This window comes from Geotrypetes seraphini, chromosome 5 (assembly GCF_902459505.1).
Source record: "Geotrypetes seraphini chromosome 5, aGeoSer1.1, whole genome shotgun sequence".
In the NCBI taxonomy this organism is placed as follows: Eukaryota; Metazoa; Chordata; class Amphibia; order Gymnophiona; family Dermophiidae; genus Geotrypetes; species Geotrypetes seraphini.
In genome coordinates, this window is record NC_047088.1 from 155,583,362 (window position 1) to 155,598,046 (window position 14,685).

At 46.1% G+C, this 14,685-nt stretch overlaps 1 protein-coding gene across 2 annotated transcripts in view; it reads right to left on the reverse strand.

Annotated features, from left to right (window-relative positions):
- KCTD18 (potassium channel tetramerization domain containing 18) overlaps positions 1-11,084 on the reverse strand; it is a 57,290-nt gene extending 46,206 nt beyond the window's left edge. The window contains exons 1-2 of one of the 2 annotated variants that reach the window (XM_033945092.1): positions 10,856-11,084; positions 4,279-4,460 (exon numbers count right to left, since the gene is read on the reverse strand). In XM_033945092.1, coding sequence (XP_033800983.1) covers positions 4,279-4,444 — 166 coding nt within the window. In that variant the 5' untranslated portion in view covers positions 4,445-4,460; positions 10,856-11,084. Of the gene's footprint in view, positions 1-4,278; positions 4,461-10,738 lie in introns of both variants that reach the window. The other variant, XM_033945091.1, reaches the window with a different exon arrangement.
- Positions 11,085-14,685: the final 3,601 nt, after the last annotated feature.

Below are 14,685 nucleotides of genomic sequence, written 5' to 3' on the forward strand. Positions count from 1 at the left end.
TGTCCTCCAGGTACCTGTCCAGACCTTCTTTGAAGCCCTGTAGCATACTTCTGCCTATCACATCCTCCGGCAGCGTGTTCCATGTATCCACCACTCTCTGGGTGAAAAAGAACTTCCTGGCATTTGTTCTAAACCTTTCCCCTTTCAATTTCTCCGAGTGCCCCCTTGTACCTGTGGTTCCCCTTAGTTTGAAAAATATGTCCCTATCCACTTTTTCTATGCCCTTCATGATCTTTAAGGTTTCTATCATGTCTCCCCTGAGTCGTCGTTTTTCCAGGGAGAAAAGCCCCAGCTTTTTCAGTCTGTCAGTATATGAGAGGTCCCCCATACCTTTTATTAGCTTAATTGCTCTTCTCTGGACTCTCTCAAGTACCGCCATGTCTTTCTTGAGGTACGGCGACCAGTACTGGACACAGTACTCCAGGTGCACGATACAGTGGCAGGATGACTTCCTTCGTCCTGGTTGTGATACCTTTCTTAATGATGCCCAACATTTTGTTCGCTTTCCTTGAGGCTGCGGCGCACTGCGCCGACGCCTTCAATGTTGCGTCCACCATCACTCCCAGGTCTCTTTCAAGGCTGCTCACCCCTAGCGGTGATCCCCCCCATCTTGTAAGTGAACATCGGGTTCTTTTTCCCAATATGCATGACCTTGCATTTCCCTATGTTGAAGCTCATTTGCCACTTTTTGGCCCATTCTTCCAGCGTTGTCAGATCTTTTTGGAGGTCTTCGCAGTCCTCCATGGTTACGACCCTGCTGTATAATTTAGTGTCATCCGCAAATTTAATAACCTCACATTTTGTTCCCGCCTCCAGGTCGTTAATAAATATATTGAACAGGAGCGGTCCCAGCACCGACACCTGTGGAACTCCGCTCGTGACCCGTTGCCAATCTAAGTAATGGCCCTTTACTCCAACCCTCTGTTTCCTGTCCGCCAGCCAGTTTTTGATCCATCGGTGGACCTCCCCTTGCACCCCGTGGTTCCATAGCTTCCTTAGCAGTCTTTCATGTGGTACCTTGTCGAAGGCTTTTTGGAAGTCAAGGTAAATGATGTCTATGGATTCCCCTCTATCCACCTGGCTGTTCACCCCCTCAAAGAAGTATAATAAGTTCGTGAGGCATGATCTGCCCTTGCAGAAGCCATGTTGGCTCGACTTTAGTTGCCCATTGTTTTCGATGTGTTCCCAAATGCTGTCTTTAATCAGCACTTCCATTATCTTTCCAGGGACCGAGGTCAAGCTCACCGGCCTGTAGTTTCCAGAGTCTCCCCTTGAGCCTTTCTTGAAGATGGGCGTGACATTTGCTATTTTCCAGTCCTCTGGGATCTCTCCAGTTTTTAGGGATAGGTTGCATATTTGTCGAAGTGGCTCAGCTATTTCGTTCCTTAGTTCCTTGGGTGAATGCCGTCCGGACCTGGCGATTTGTCGCACTTTAGCCTGTCTATCTGCCTGAGGACATCCACCTTGCTCACCTCTAGTTGGACCAGATTTTCATCCTGATCTCCTTTTCCGATCTCCTCGGGTTCCGGAATGTTGGTTGTGTCCTCCATTGTGAAAACTGACGTGAAGAACTCATTTAACCTGTCCGCTATCTCCTTTTCCTCTTTTACCACTCCTTTTCTATCTCCATCATCCAAGGGTCCTACTTCCTCCCTAGCTGGTTGCTTCCCCTTGACATACCTGAAGAATGATTTGAAGTTTGTTGCTTCCCCTGCCAGTCTTTCTTCATATTCTCTTTTTGCTTTCCTAACCACTCGGTGACACTCCTTTTGGTGTCTTTTATGCTCCTTTTGGTTGTCTTCTGTCTGGTCATTTTTCCATTGTTTGAATGATGCCTTCTTATCGCTTATTGCCTTTTTCACTGCATTTGTTATCCACACTGGGTTTTTTGTTCTATTTTTCTTGCACCCTTTCCTGAACTTGTAGTTCTCCCCTCTCGTTTAATTGTACGTCAATTCTATGTCTTAATTGTATAAGTCCATTGGGGTTTTTTTTCCCCTCTCCTTTTATTATTGTAAAACGCCTAAAATTTCAGATAGGTGTTTAATCAAATTTTAAATAAAACTTGAATTTAGGAAATGGACCTTAGGAAATTAGAAGACTGGGCGTCCAAGTGGCAGATGAAATTTAATGTGGACATATGCAAAGTGATGCACATTGGGAAGAATAACCCAAATCACAGTTACCGGATGCTAGGGTCCACCTTGGGAGTTAACGCCCAAGAAAAGGATCTAGGTGTCATCCTATATAATAAAAGGTTAGAGGCGCATGCGCTTTTAAAAAAGCGTGATTACAGCCGCTGTGGTGTGTGATCCGTGACCGTGTTCCATTTTAGAACCCGGCCAATGATCACTCTGGCCACTCCCCTCCTCTCGCCCTCACCAACCCGAAGCAAGCTCAACACACCTCCTGCCCTCACCTCACCAATCCGAAGCAAGCTGGAACATACCTCCCGCCCTCGCTCACTGCTGCTGCCGCTGATCCTTCTCTTCGGGGGAAGCCTGCGATCGTGGCCGGCTTTGGCGGGCCTCGTGGGCCACTTTCCAGCCTCGGTGGCACGTTCCCTCTGACGCACGGGATCGCGTCGGGGGGAGCAGCCTGCGAAGTTCGCTGGGGCCGGCCACCACGATCGCGGCCTGCTTTGAAGAGGAACAGGCCAGAAGACGCCGGGATGGAGGGAAGGTAAGCAGGGGGATTAATTCAGGGGGCCAGAGGGAAAGGGGGTTGCTTTGGGGGAGGGATGTGCTGGGAGGAGACAGAAGGGGCCATGGAGAGATAGGGAGAGGGAAAAAGGGCCTTTGGGGGGGAGGTGTGCTGGGGACAGACAGTTTTACTTTAGGGGGGAAGACAGAAGGGGCCATGGAGAGACAGGGAGAAGGAAAGGGGGCTGCTTTGGGGGAGGGGTGTGCTGGGGGGGAGACAGAAGGGGCCATGGAGAGATAGGGAGAGGGAAAAAGGGCCTTTGGGGGGGAGGTGTGCTGGGGACAGACAGTTTTGCTCTGGGGACAGACAGAAGGGGCCATGGAGAGACAGGGAGAGGGAAAGGGGGCTGTTTGGGGGAGGGGTGTGCTGGGGGGGGGAGACAGAAAGGCCATGGAGAGATAGGGAGAGAGAAAGGGGGCTGCTTTGGGTGGGAGGTGTGTGCTTAGGGCAAACAGCTTTGCTCTGGGGGGAAGAAAGAAGAGGGCCATGGAGAGACAGTTAGGGAGAGGGAAAGGGGGCAGCTTTGGGGGGAGGTGTGTGCTGGGGCAGACAGTTTTGCTCGGGGGGGGGGGGGGGGAGACAGAAGGACACAGACAGCGGCCAAGGAGAGAGAGATAAAGAAACACAGACAGACAGACACATCTATTCTAGCACCCGTTAATGTAACGGGCTTAAAGACTAGTCATAGATAATACGATGGAACCTTCTGCCCAATGTGTGGGAGTGGCGGACAAAAAAGCAAATAGGATACTAGGAATAATTAAAAAAGAGATGGTTAACATGACTAGTATTGTTATAATGCCCCTGTATCGCTCCATGCTACAACCTCATCTGGAGTACTCCTTAATTACTCAATTCTGGTCTCCTTAATTATCTCAAGAAAGATATAGTGGCGCTAGAAAAGGTTCAAAGAAGAGCGACCAAGATGATAAAGGGGAAGGAACTCCTCTCTTATGAGAAAAGACTAAAAAGGTTAGGGCTCTTCAGCTTAGAAAAGAGACGGCTGAGGGGAGATATGACTGAAGTCTACAAATCCTGAGTGGAATAGAATGGGTACAAGTGGATCGATTTTTCACTGTCAAAAATTACAAAGACAAGGGAACAGTCGATGAAGTTACAGGGAAATACTATACTTTTAAAACCAATAGGAGGAAAAAAATTTTCACTCAAGAGACTAGTTAAGCTCTGGAACGCATTGCCAGAGGTTGTGGTAAGAGTGGATAGCGTAACTGATTTAAGAAAGGTTTAGACAATTTCCTGGTCTGTTATTGAGAAAAACATGGGGGAAGCCACTGCTTGCCCTGGATCAGAAGCATGGAAAGTTGCTACTTCTTGGGTTTTGGCCGGGTACTAGTGACCTGGATTGGCAACCGTGAGAATGGGCCGCTGGGCTTGGACAACATAAGAATATTCTTATGTTAAGATGGACTAAGACTTTTTTTTTTCAAAAATGCCCCTCCAAATGTCTAACTATAAAATTATTACAACACACTTTATATAGTATAGGAATATCAACAACAGTGGGTACAAAATGTTATTTCAACACAACAGAAAAGGTTTTTTTAAATTTTTTACCAGATTCATCTCTCTTCAGAGGAAAACGTCCACTAAACATCGATGCTAGCATTGAGTCCTTAAAGCGACAGAGGGAGTCACGCCTTGCAGTATACATGCAGCCTCCTACATTGAGCTGAAGTACATCAGATACTGGTTTACTGTTGTTTTTGCTATTATCCTCCATTGCGCAGATGATTGACCTGTAAATGAATTACAGAAAATGCAACGCTCAAATGCTTGGCCTTACAAATATCTTCTTGGAGTAAGGAGTAAATTTTAAGAAGCAGTATTACATTTAACAACATATAGAAGCACTGAAGGTGTGTTACAAAATGGAGAGATTATTTTTATTTATTTATTTGATTTTTTTAGCCCGTCTTCCCAAAGGAGCTCAGAACAAGTTCCAAATCAGATACTCAAGCATTTTCTCTCTCTGTCCCAGTGGACTAACAGTCTCTATAATGTACCCGGGGCAGTGGAGGATTAAGTGACTTGCCCAGGGTCACAAGAAGCAGCGCAGGTTTTGAACCCACAACCTCACGGTGCTAAGGCTGTAGTTCTTTTACAAAGGTACTCTAGCGTTTTTAGCACACGCACCGGATTAGCGTGCGCTACCCGTAAAACTACCGCCTGCTCAAGAGGAGGCGGTAGCGGCTAGCGCGCACTATTCCGTGCGTTAAGGACCTAACACACCTTTGTAAAAGGAGCCCTATGCCACCCCCCCCCAAAAAAAAAAAAGGAAAGTCAGTACAACCATGCACCAATGTCAGGAATTATTTAAAAAACTGGTAAGACCCTAAATGGTCATGTTTAAATCGGGTAAAATGTATTCAGTGTCTCATCTGATACTAAACAGCTTGCTATATAAGGATTGATATCCAAGCGACTGAAATGCAAGGGACCTGGGGAGAGGAAGAAGCAATACGGATCGCTCTAAAAAGAGAAAATGGAACTTCTATCTACATGGGTGTAGTCTACAGACCTCTGACTCAATCGCAGCAAATTGATAAAGACCTAACACCTAACACTACATATGTCCACTCCTGCTTTTAAGTCTGAAATGTCTAACATTATATTTTGCTGCCTTTTAAAATTCTGTTTGCTGTATTTCATTGCCTTTTGTAAGATTCTATATGCTATATCTCTCTACCTTTTTGTAAGACTCTATACGCTCTTTGTAAGATTCTATATGCTGTATCCCGGACCTTTTGTAAGATTCTATATGCTTTTTATAAGTTTCTATATACTGTATCCCGGATTTCAACATATTGTAACTCGCTGACTGTCCAGCTCTCTTCAGTGTGAACCGCCTAGAAGTCTCACGACTATGGCGGTATAAAAGAATAAAGTTATTATTATTATTATATCCAAAAGTTTGGAAAGAAAAAGGAGGTGCTGCTGTTGGGAGATTTCAACCTGGCGGATACAGACTGAAAAGTTCCGTCTGCAGAATTGGAAAAAAGTAGGGAGATAGTGGATGCCTTTCAAGAGGCTCTGCTCAGACAAATGGTGACAGACCCACAAGGGAAAAAGCGATATTGGATCTGGTCCTCACAAATGGAGAGAGTATATCTAATGTACGAGTGGGTGCTCACCTTGGAAGTAGTGATCATCAAATGGTTTGGTTTGTAATAACGGCTAAAGTGGAGGGTGGCCGCACAATACTAAAAGTCCTAGATTTCAAACGTATGGACTTTAATAAAATGGGAGAGTTCCTGAAGAAAGAGCTGTTAGGATGGGAGGACATAAGAGAAGTGGAAAAACAGAGGTCTAAGCTGAAAGGAGTGATAAAAATGGCTATGGACCTTTATGTGAAGAAAATAAATAAAAACAAGAGAAAAAGAAAACCGATATGGTTCTCCAAATTAGTGGCAGAGAAAATAAAGGCAAAAGTGTTGGCCCAAGAACTCAAGAAGAGGAGTATAGAAAGGACTACCGGGTGAAACTGAAAGAAGCCAAGAGAGAGATACGTCTAGCAAAAGCGCAGGTGGAAGAGCATATGGCTAAAAATGTAAAAAAGGGAGACAAAAGTTTTTTCAGATATATCAGTGAAAGAAGGAAGATGAAAAATGGAATTGCTAAACTAAAAGATGCTAGGAACTGATATGTGGAGAGTGATGAGGAAAAAGTAAATCTGCTAAACAAATGCTTCTGCTCTGTGTTCACGGAAGAAAATCCTGGAGACGGACCGAGATTGTCTGGCAAAGTTACACAAGAAAATGGAGTAGATTCTGCACCGTTCACGAAGGAAAGTAGCCTGACATCTCCCTATCTCTTCCCTGCTGCACTCTCCCCCTAGGTCCAGCATTTCTCCCATTTCTAGGCATCTTTCCATCACTCCTGCTCCTGTTTCCATCTCTTTCCTTCTCCCTCTCATCCACTCACATGTCCAACACCTCTCTCTCTCCCTTCCTTGTGCCCTGTCAAATCTCTCTGTCCCCCTCCAGGCACCATCTCTCCCCCTTCCTCCCCTCTATTATGTGCAATTTCATCCTCTCTCCCTCTCCCCATACCACCAACTTTCCTTCCTCACACCCCTTCCCGCCCCCTGTGCCAACAACTTTCCTTCCTCTCTTCCCCTGTACTCTAAGGCTTGCTCATTTGGATCGTGGTATCAGCAGCGACTCTCACATGCTGCCTACCGCTAACCTGGAAGCCTCCCCTCTGCCACGAAGAGACTTCTGGGTTAGTGGCAGGCAGCCATTTGGGAGTGCTGCCAATACCATGACCCGAAGAAGCTGACACAGTCAAAGATTCTACATGGGAAAAGGGAATTCTGCATGATTATGCAATTCTGCAGAAATTCTGTATTGTGCAGTCACGCAGAATTCCACCAGGAGTAGAGATCGAACATTGGGCAACCTCAGTGATGAACAATTTGGTAGGCTGATGCAGATAGCGTTCACTCTCCTGGATCCATAATCTGTCTGCTGAGGAAAATTGGCTTGGATATTGTTCACTCCTGCTACGTGCACTGCTGAAATGACCTGAAGATGAAGCTCCGCCCACTGGAATAGCAAGCGTGTTTCCAGACCCAATTGGGCACTCTTTGTGACTCCCTGGTGATTAACATAGACTACTGCAGTAGTATTGTCTGAGAAAACTCGCACCTCTTGTCCTTCGAGAATCTTCTACAGTTTCTGCAAAACTAACTGAATGGCTCGAAGTTCCAGCCTGTTGATCGACCACTATCTCTGGCTGGTCGACCAACAGCCCTGAAACAGACAATAGTTGCAGTGAGCCCTCTCCCCCCCCCCTTCAGCTGAACAAGCTGGCATCTATTGTCACAATTACCCAGGAAGCTATGTGGAGGGTATGCCCTAGCCAAAGACCAAGGACAGAGCCACCAGTTGGCCCGGGCTTCTGGTATCCAGGGCAGGAGTATCTGCAGGGGTCTGATTGAGGTGGCCAGCACAATGTTTTGGAGAGGATACATGTAAGCTTTAGCCCAGGGAACCAAGTCTATTGTGGCTATCATGGAACCCATCAGCATGCGGATGCTTGTTATCTGTGCGCAAAGCTTCTGTCTGTGTGCCTCTGGAAGACAGACATGGTCGTCTGCCATGTTGAATAAGACATCCAGGTATTCCAGAGACTGTGACAGGAGTCAAGACAGCTATTCTGAATGATTTCCAGCAGCCAACAATCTGACGATATCTGTGTCCAGGCCTGCACATAGTCCAAGAGTCATCCTCCTATCTTGAGGGAACAGCTCCAGACATGGTGTCATTGTGTCTTTTTGCAGGCTGAGAACTGGAGGCCTGGCTTTGCCTGGGCCCCGAGAACCTCTGTCTGGATCCTTGGAAAGATCTCCAAGAAGCAGTTCCTCCCGAGTACTGTTGAAAATGCCTGCAGTCATAAAAATTAGAGCACCCTGACCCTCTAGAGCAGGGATGTCCAACCTGCAGCCTGAGGGCCGCATGCAGCCCCGTGAAGTATTTTATGCAGCCCTGGACAAGTGCGATGCAGTGTTTTCTTCTGCTGCCTCCGGGTGTTTACCATCTTGCCAGCTCCCTCCTCTGTCTTGTTGCAGCGTTTGGGTATTTGTACAGCCCCAGAAACATTTTTTTCAGCTAATGCGGCCCAGGGAAGCCAAAAGGTTAGAAACCCCTGCTCTAGAGGTTCTGAGATTTTAGTTGATGATCTGCTACACTGGTCATGAGATCATCCGATCCCTTACCGAACATTTGGAAGTCTGCTAAGAGTAGCCTTGGAGGTGGAATCACCAGCCCAATGCCTGATCCAGAGCATTCTGCGGGCTGAGATTGAATTAGCAGAAACTTTGCTCATGACTCTGATTATGTCATAAAGAGATCCGCCACGTAATCCATCCCTGCCAATAGGAGTTGGGGCAAAGATTCGCCACCCACCAGATCAAGATTCTGGTAACCTAGCAACCTGGTATGACTGGTGAGTGTCACAAAAAAAGCCGCTGTGGCTGCTTTGATTCCTAAGGCCAAAGTCTCGAACTGTCTTTTGAGAATCACATCCACTGTGCAATCCTGAATATCCTTTAATACCATGCCTCCCTCACTTGGCATGTATGTGCGTTTGGTAACCTGTCCTACCAAGGAATCCACCTTGGGCTGAGCGAATTGATGGTAACACTCTTGCACGATCGGATACAGCCAAGCCATTGTCCTGGCTACTTTAAGGGACCCTTCAGGAGCATCCCAATGCTCCATGACCAATACATTAATAACAGGATGACAGAGAAACAAAGAAGACTGGGCTCTCACTCTTTTCATTATAGAGCAGGGAGCAGAGGGAATCTGCTGGAAGTACTAGCTTAACGCCTGCAGAGAATCAGTAATAAGATGCAATAGAGCCAAACGTTTGAACAACCTAGAACTCTCCCTCCAGAGGGATGGTTACTCTGTAGGATGGTTACTCTGTAGGATGGTTACTCATGTAGGATGCCTCAAGCCGCCTACAATCGGAATGCCTTTTATAGAATTTCCCCCATTGTGTCTATCTTTCTAGGAGCTACCTGGACTGATAGGAAAGTCTCAGTTTTTAAATAAAGTATCTTTCATGACTTTGTGTAAAGGTACTTTAATGCATTCATTTGGTGGTGCTTCAAAATCAAGCTCAGAATGAGGTTTCTCCTCTGTTTCCATCTTGATGGGAAGTCTGTCCATCTGTCTTATAAAGCCAGTAAAACATATACTTTCTGGTGAAGATGTGGGTTGTCGAGGAGGGGAACGATCAGAAGGCAAAACATAGAATTCTTCTGCTGAGTACTGTAATAGAGAATGACACGGGGAAAAAAATCTGTCCCCGTCCCCAGACCACAATCCCCTTCACCGCCCCATCCCCGCAGCATCCACTCTTCCCTCTCGCCACCTCACCGCCCTTCAGCAGCCCAAGAATCTCCCTCCCCCTTACCTTCGCAGTGTTTTAGTAAAGAAACTTACTGAAGCCGGCCTGCAGTCGCATGTGTGTAGGCAGAAGCTTCTCTGGTGCAACCAAATTTGCGTCAGAGAAGCTTCCGACCACACACACGCGACTGCAGGCAGGCTTTGCCAGCTTTAATAAGTTTCTTTAGTAAAGCGCCTCAGCATACCTTTCTTCCCCCTCCTTTAAACTTGTCTGGGCCAACAGCAGCAACGTTAAAGACATGGTTGCAACATCTCACCTCCTCAAACGCAACGTCTTGTTTCTGTTGGGTCAGGATATGGCAGAGGCCTGCCAAAGGAGGTGTCTTTAGCGCTGCGAAGGTAAGGGAGGGAGATAGATTTGGCCATAGGGAGGGGGCCGCGCGCGATCAGTGACCGCATGCCTTCCCTCCCTTAACTGCGGGGACAAGGCCATTTACCGTTCCACGGGGCGGTAGATGGCCTTGTCCCCGTGCCCACAGTGAGCACTTTTCCCCCCCACCATTTTGGCGGGTTACCCGCAGGTAACTGCCACCCTGTCATTCTCTATACTGTAACAGATCAACACCAATAGAGATAGTCGCCTCTGCACAAAAAGCAGCAAGTCCAATGGAACAGAACAGAGAGAGCCTGGTCTTCAAATCACACTTTAACTGCACCCAAAGATAAAGTATATACATAAAAACATCTGGCAAAGTCATGGACTGTGTTTCTGCTAAACCACCTGCATCAGAAGTCCTTATTAGTTAGTTACTAACCAAAAATGAAAGCCAGATTCTTAAGAATAAAAGTGTAGTAGAACAACAGTGTGCAGTAACCCTTCCCGAAATAAATGTGCTTCATCAGAACATGGCAGAAAAATTCTTACAAATATTAACTCTTTTTTTTTGGGGGGGGGTTGGAGGGGAGACACCAATTAGACAGAACTATACTGCTGTTTAAAAAATAACAATAAAAGATGCATCATGTTAAGTATAACAGCAAACGATATAGCTACTGATATATAAACCTAGTTGGAAACGTAAGAGATAATTAAAAAAACAAAACAAATGCACCCACTGAGAGCCACGGAGACAAAACAAAACTAAAAACTAAATTACCTTTTCCTGCTGGAAGGCGGAGTGGCTGCGCTAAACACGCCTCTCCTCTGGTTAAAAAAAACAACCCAACAACAAAACAACCCCAACCGCACGCTCAGCCAACAAGAGAGTCTGTACCGGGAAGTCCTAATGAGAATCTCTCTCTGACAGAAATAAGACCCATCCCAGGCAGGGTCTATACAACTCCCGCAGCCAAAGCACACTCAAAAGCGACTCTCGCCGACTGGAGGAAGGAACTGCCAAGGCACCATAAAGCGGAAATATGTCACACGTTGCTTTCGCTCAACAGTAAAAAGAGCCAGTGGGAACTTTGAGAAGCACCGCCCTCTGACGTCATTGGAGGACACGGTGCCGCCATTAGTCCTCCGAGAGAGGGACGAACCAGGGGATGGATAGCTTAAGCAGCGGCTTACTGGTCAGAGATTTGTCATCCGAAAGTGCTTGGGAGGTTGTGTGGGTTTTCATAAAAATCGACTTCTAGACTCTTGTTTTCAAGGGAGATGTTAAAGGCTGGCAGAAAAATTAACGGTGCTAAAAACAGGTTATCTCAGGCAATATTAAGAGCTGCAACAAGAACTCTTGTTTCTTGATGGGGTGGGGTGGGGTGGAGAGAGGTCGTGGGAAAGTTCAGCAAAGTCGGATCTATTTGTGCTTATCCACGTAGGAACAAATGATGTGAGCGGGCGGAAGTATGACAGGGAAGAGATGAAGGGTCAGTTCCGCTCACTCGGAAGAAAACTGAAGATCAGGGAGGTGAAGGTGGCCTTCTCTGAAATCCTCCCTGTACCAAGAGCAGATGGAAAGAGACAAGGGGAATTGCAAGCAATCAACGCCTGGATGAGACGATGGTGCGAAGACGAAGGCTTCGACTTCGTGCGAAACTGGACGGCGTTCTGGGGAAAAAGCAAGTACTACAGAAGGGATGGACTACACCTCAACAAGGAAGGAGCAAGAGTTTTGGCAGGCAACATGAAGAAAGCAATAGAGAAGGCTTTAAACTGAAGGACAGGGGAAAGCCGACAGTCGACCATCGGTCGATGGTATGGACAACAGGATGCCCCGACGTAGGAACAAAGGACTACTACTCATACATAAGAGAGGTCGACCTCACAGCCAACAAAGGAGAACAAGCAGGAAGGGACAACTCAGACACAGGAGGGGATGACCACACAGCAAACATGGAAGATAACACAGGAGCAGTAAAGGATACCGTAAATAAAACTGTAAGGACAGCCAAGAGTAGAAGGTCCAAAAAGGTAACACGAAGGGAACTTAGATGCATATATACAAATGCTAGAAGTATAGGAAACAAAATGGGAGAACTAGAGATGATAGCAAGACAGGAGAACATGGATATCATTGGCATAACAGAAACATGGTGGAATGAAGAAAACAAATGGGACACAGTACTACAGGGATACAAACTATATAGAAGGGATCGAGAAGGGCAGAAAGGTGGAGGTATTGCCCTATATGTTAAGGAAGAAATAGATTCTGTTGGAATGATTACAACAGACAGGAAAGAGAAGCTGGAGTCCCTCTGGATCAAAATTCCTGGTCAAAATGGCGCAGATACAAAAATTGGCCTTTACTATCGTCCCCCAGGACAGGCGGTAGACACTGACTCAGAAATGATGGAAGAAATTAAACAAGTATGCAGGACAGGCAATGTAGTTATATTGGGAGACTTCAATCTCCCAGGAATAGACTGGAAACTAGGAGCCTCCAACTGCGGCAAGGAGGCCAAGTTCCTGGAGGTGCTAGGGGATTGCTTCCTGGAGCAAATGGTAAAAGAGCCGACAAGAGGCGACGCCATCTTGGACTTAGTCCTAAATGGTCTCAAGGGACCGATAACAGAAGTAGAAGTCAGGGCTCCATTGGGAACGAGTGATCACAATGTAATCAACTTTAAACTGGACATCGGGAAAAGGAAACATGCCAAAACCTTAACCACCACCTTAAACTTTAAAAAGGGTAAATACGATTGCATGAGAGCCATGGTAACAAAACGACTCGAGAAGATGGTGGACAAACTTGAAACAGTAGATCAGGCATGGTGCCTATTGAAAAATACTATTGCAGAAGCACAAGATCTCTACATTCCGAGGATTTCTAAAAATCGGAGAACTAAAGGCAAAGGAGAACCGGCATGGCTTACCATACAGGTGAAGGAAGCCATAAAAGAAAAGAAGGACTCTTTCAAAATATGGAAATGCACGAAGACAACCGAAGCCTGGAACAAACATAAAGATGAACAGAAGAAATGTCACAAAGCGGTGAGGGATGCAAAACAGGACTATGAGGAAAAAATAGCCCGGGAGGCCAAAAACTTCAAGCCCTTTTTTAGATACGTGAAGGGGAAAAAACCTGCAAAAGAGGCAGTGGGACCCCTGGACGACAAGGGAGTAAAAGGGTACATCAAGGAAGATAAACAAATCGCAGACAAACTAAATTCCTTCTTTGCCTCCGTCTTTACGAAGGAGGACACCTCAACAATACCTGAAGCGGAGAAACTGTTTACAGGAGAAATAGAGGACAGCCTCACCACAGTTGAAGTGAACTTGGATCAGATATACTACCAGATCGACAAACTTAAAAGTGACAAATCCCCTGGACCGGATGAAATTCACCCGAGAGTCTTGAAGGAATTGAAGGTTGAAATCGGAGAGTTATTGCAAAAACTTGCAAACCTGTCAATCAGAACAGGTCAGATACCAGACGACTGGAAGAAAGCAAACGTCACACCAATTTTCAAAAAAGGATCGAGAGGAGAACCGGGCAACTATAGACCTGTGAGTCTTACGTCTGTCCCCGGCAAGATGATTGAATCACTGATCAAGGATAGCATTGTTCAGCACTTGGACACACACGACTTGATGAAACCCAGTCAACATGGATTCAGGAAAGGGAAATCGTGTTTGACGAATTTACTCCAATTCTTTGAGACCGTGAACGAGCAAATTGATAGTGGAAAGCCGGTGGACATAATATACTTGGATTTCCAGAAAGCGTTCGACAAAGTTCCACACGAAAGACTTCTCAGGAAACTACAAAGCCATGGCATAGAGGGAGATATACAAAGATGGATAGGCAAATGGCTGGAAAACCGAAAGCAGAGAGTGGGCATAAATGGGAAGTTCTCTGACTGGGAGAAAGTGACTAGTGGTGTACCCCAGGGCTCGGTACTTGGGCCGATCCTTTTTAATATTTATATCAATGACTTGGAAAACGGAACATCCAGTGAGATCATCAAGTTTGCAGACGACACAAAACTCTGCCGGGCAATCAGATCGCAGGAGGATAGTGAGGAACTCCAGAGCGATTTGTGTCGGTTAGAAAAATGGGCGGAGAAATGGCAAATGAGGTTCAACGTGGAGAAATGCAAGGTAATGCATTTAGGCAGTAAGAATAAGGAATACGAGTACAAAATGACAGGTGCAACTCTGGGAAAAAGTGAACAAGAAAGAGACCTGGGTGTACTGATAGATAGGACCCTGAAGCCGTCGGCACAATGCGCGGCAGCGGCAAAGAAGGCAAATAGAATGTTGGGCATGATAAAGAAAGGAATCTCGAGTAGATCGGAGAAAGTAATAATGCCGCTTTATAGGACAATGGTCAGACCTCACTTGGAATACTGCGTCCAACATTGGTCTCCCTACCTAAAGAAGGATATAAAACTGCTGGAGAGGGTGCAGAGACGAGCAACTAAACTAGTGAAGGGTATGGAGAAACTGGAATATGAGGATCGACTTAAAACACTGGGATTGTTCTCCCTTGAGAAAAGGAGACTGCGTGGGGATATGATCGAGACCTTCAAAATACTGAAAGGAATCGACAAAATAGAGCAGAGAAGATTATTTACATTGTCCAATTTGACACGGACAAGAGGACATGAAATGAAGCTAAGGGGGGACAAGTTCAGGACTAATGTCAGGAAGTTCTGCTTC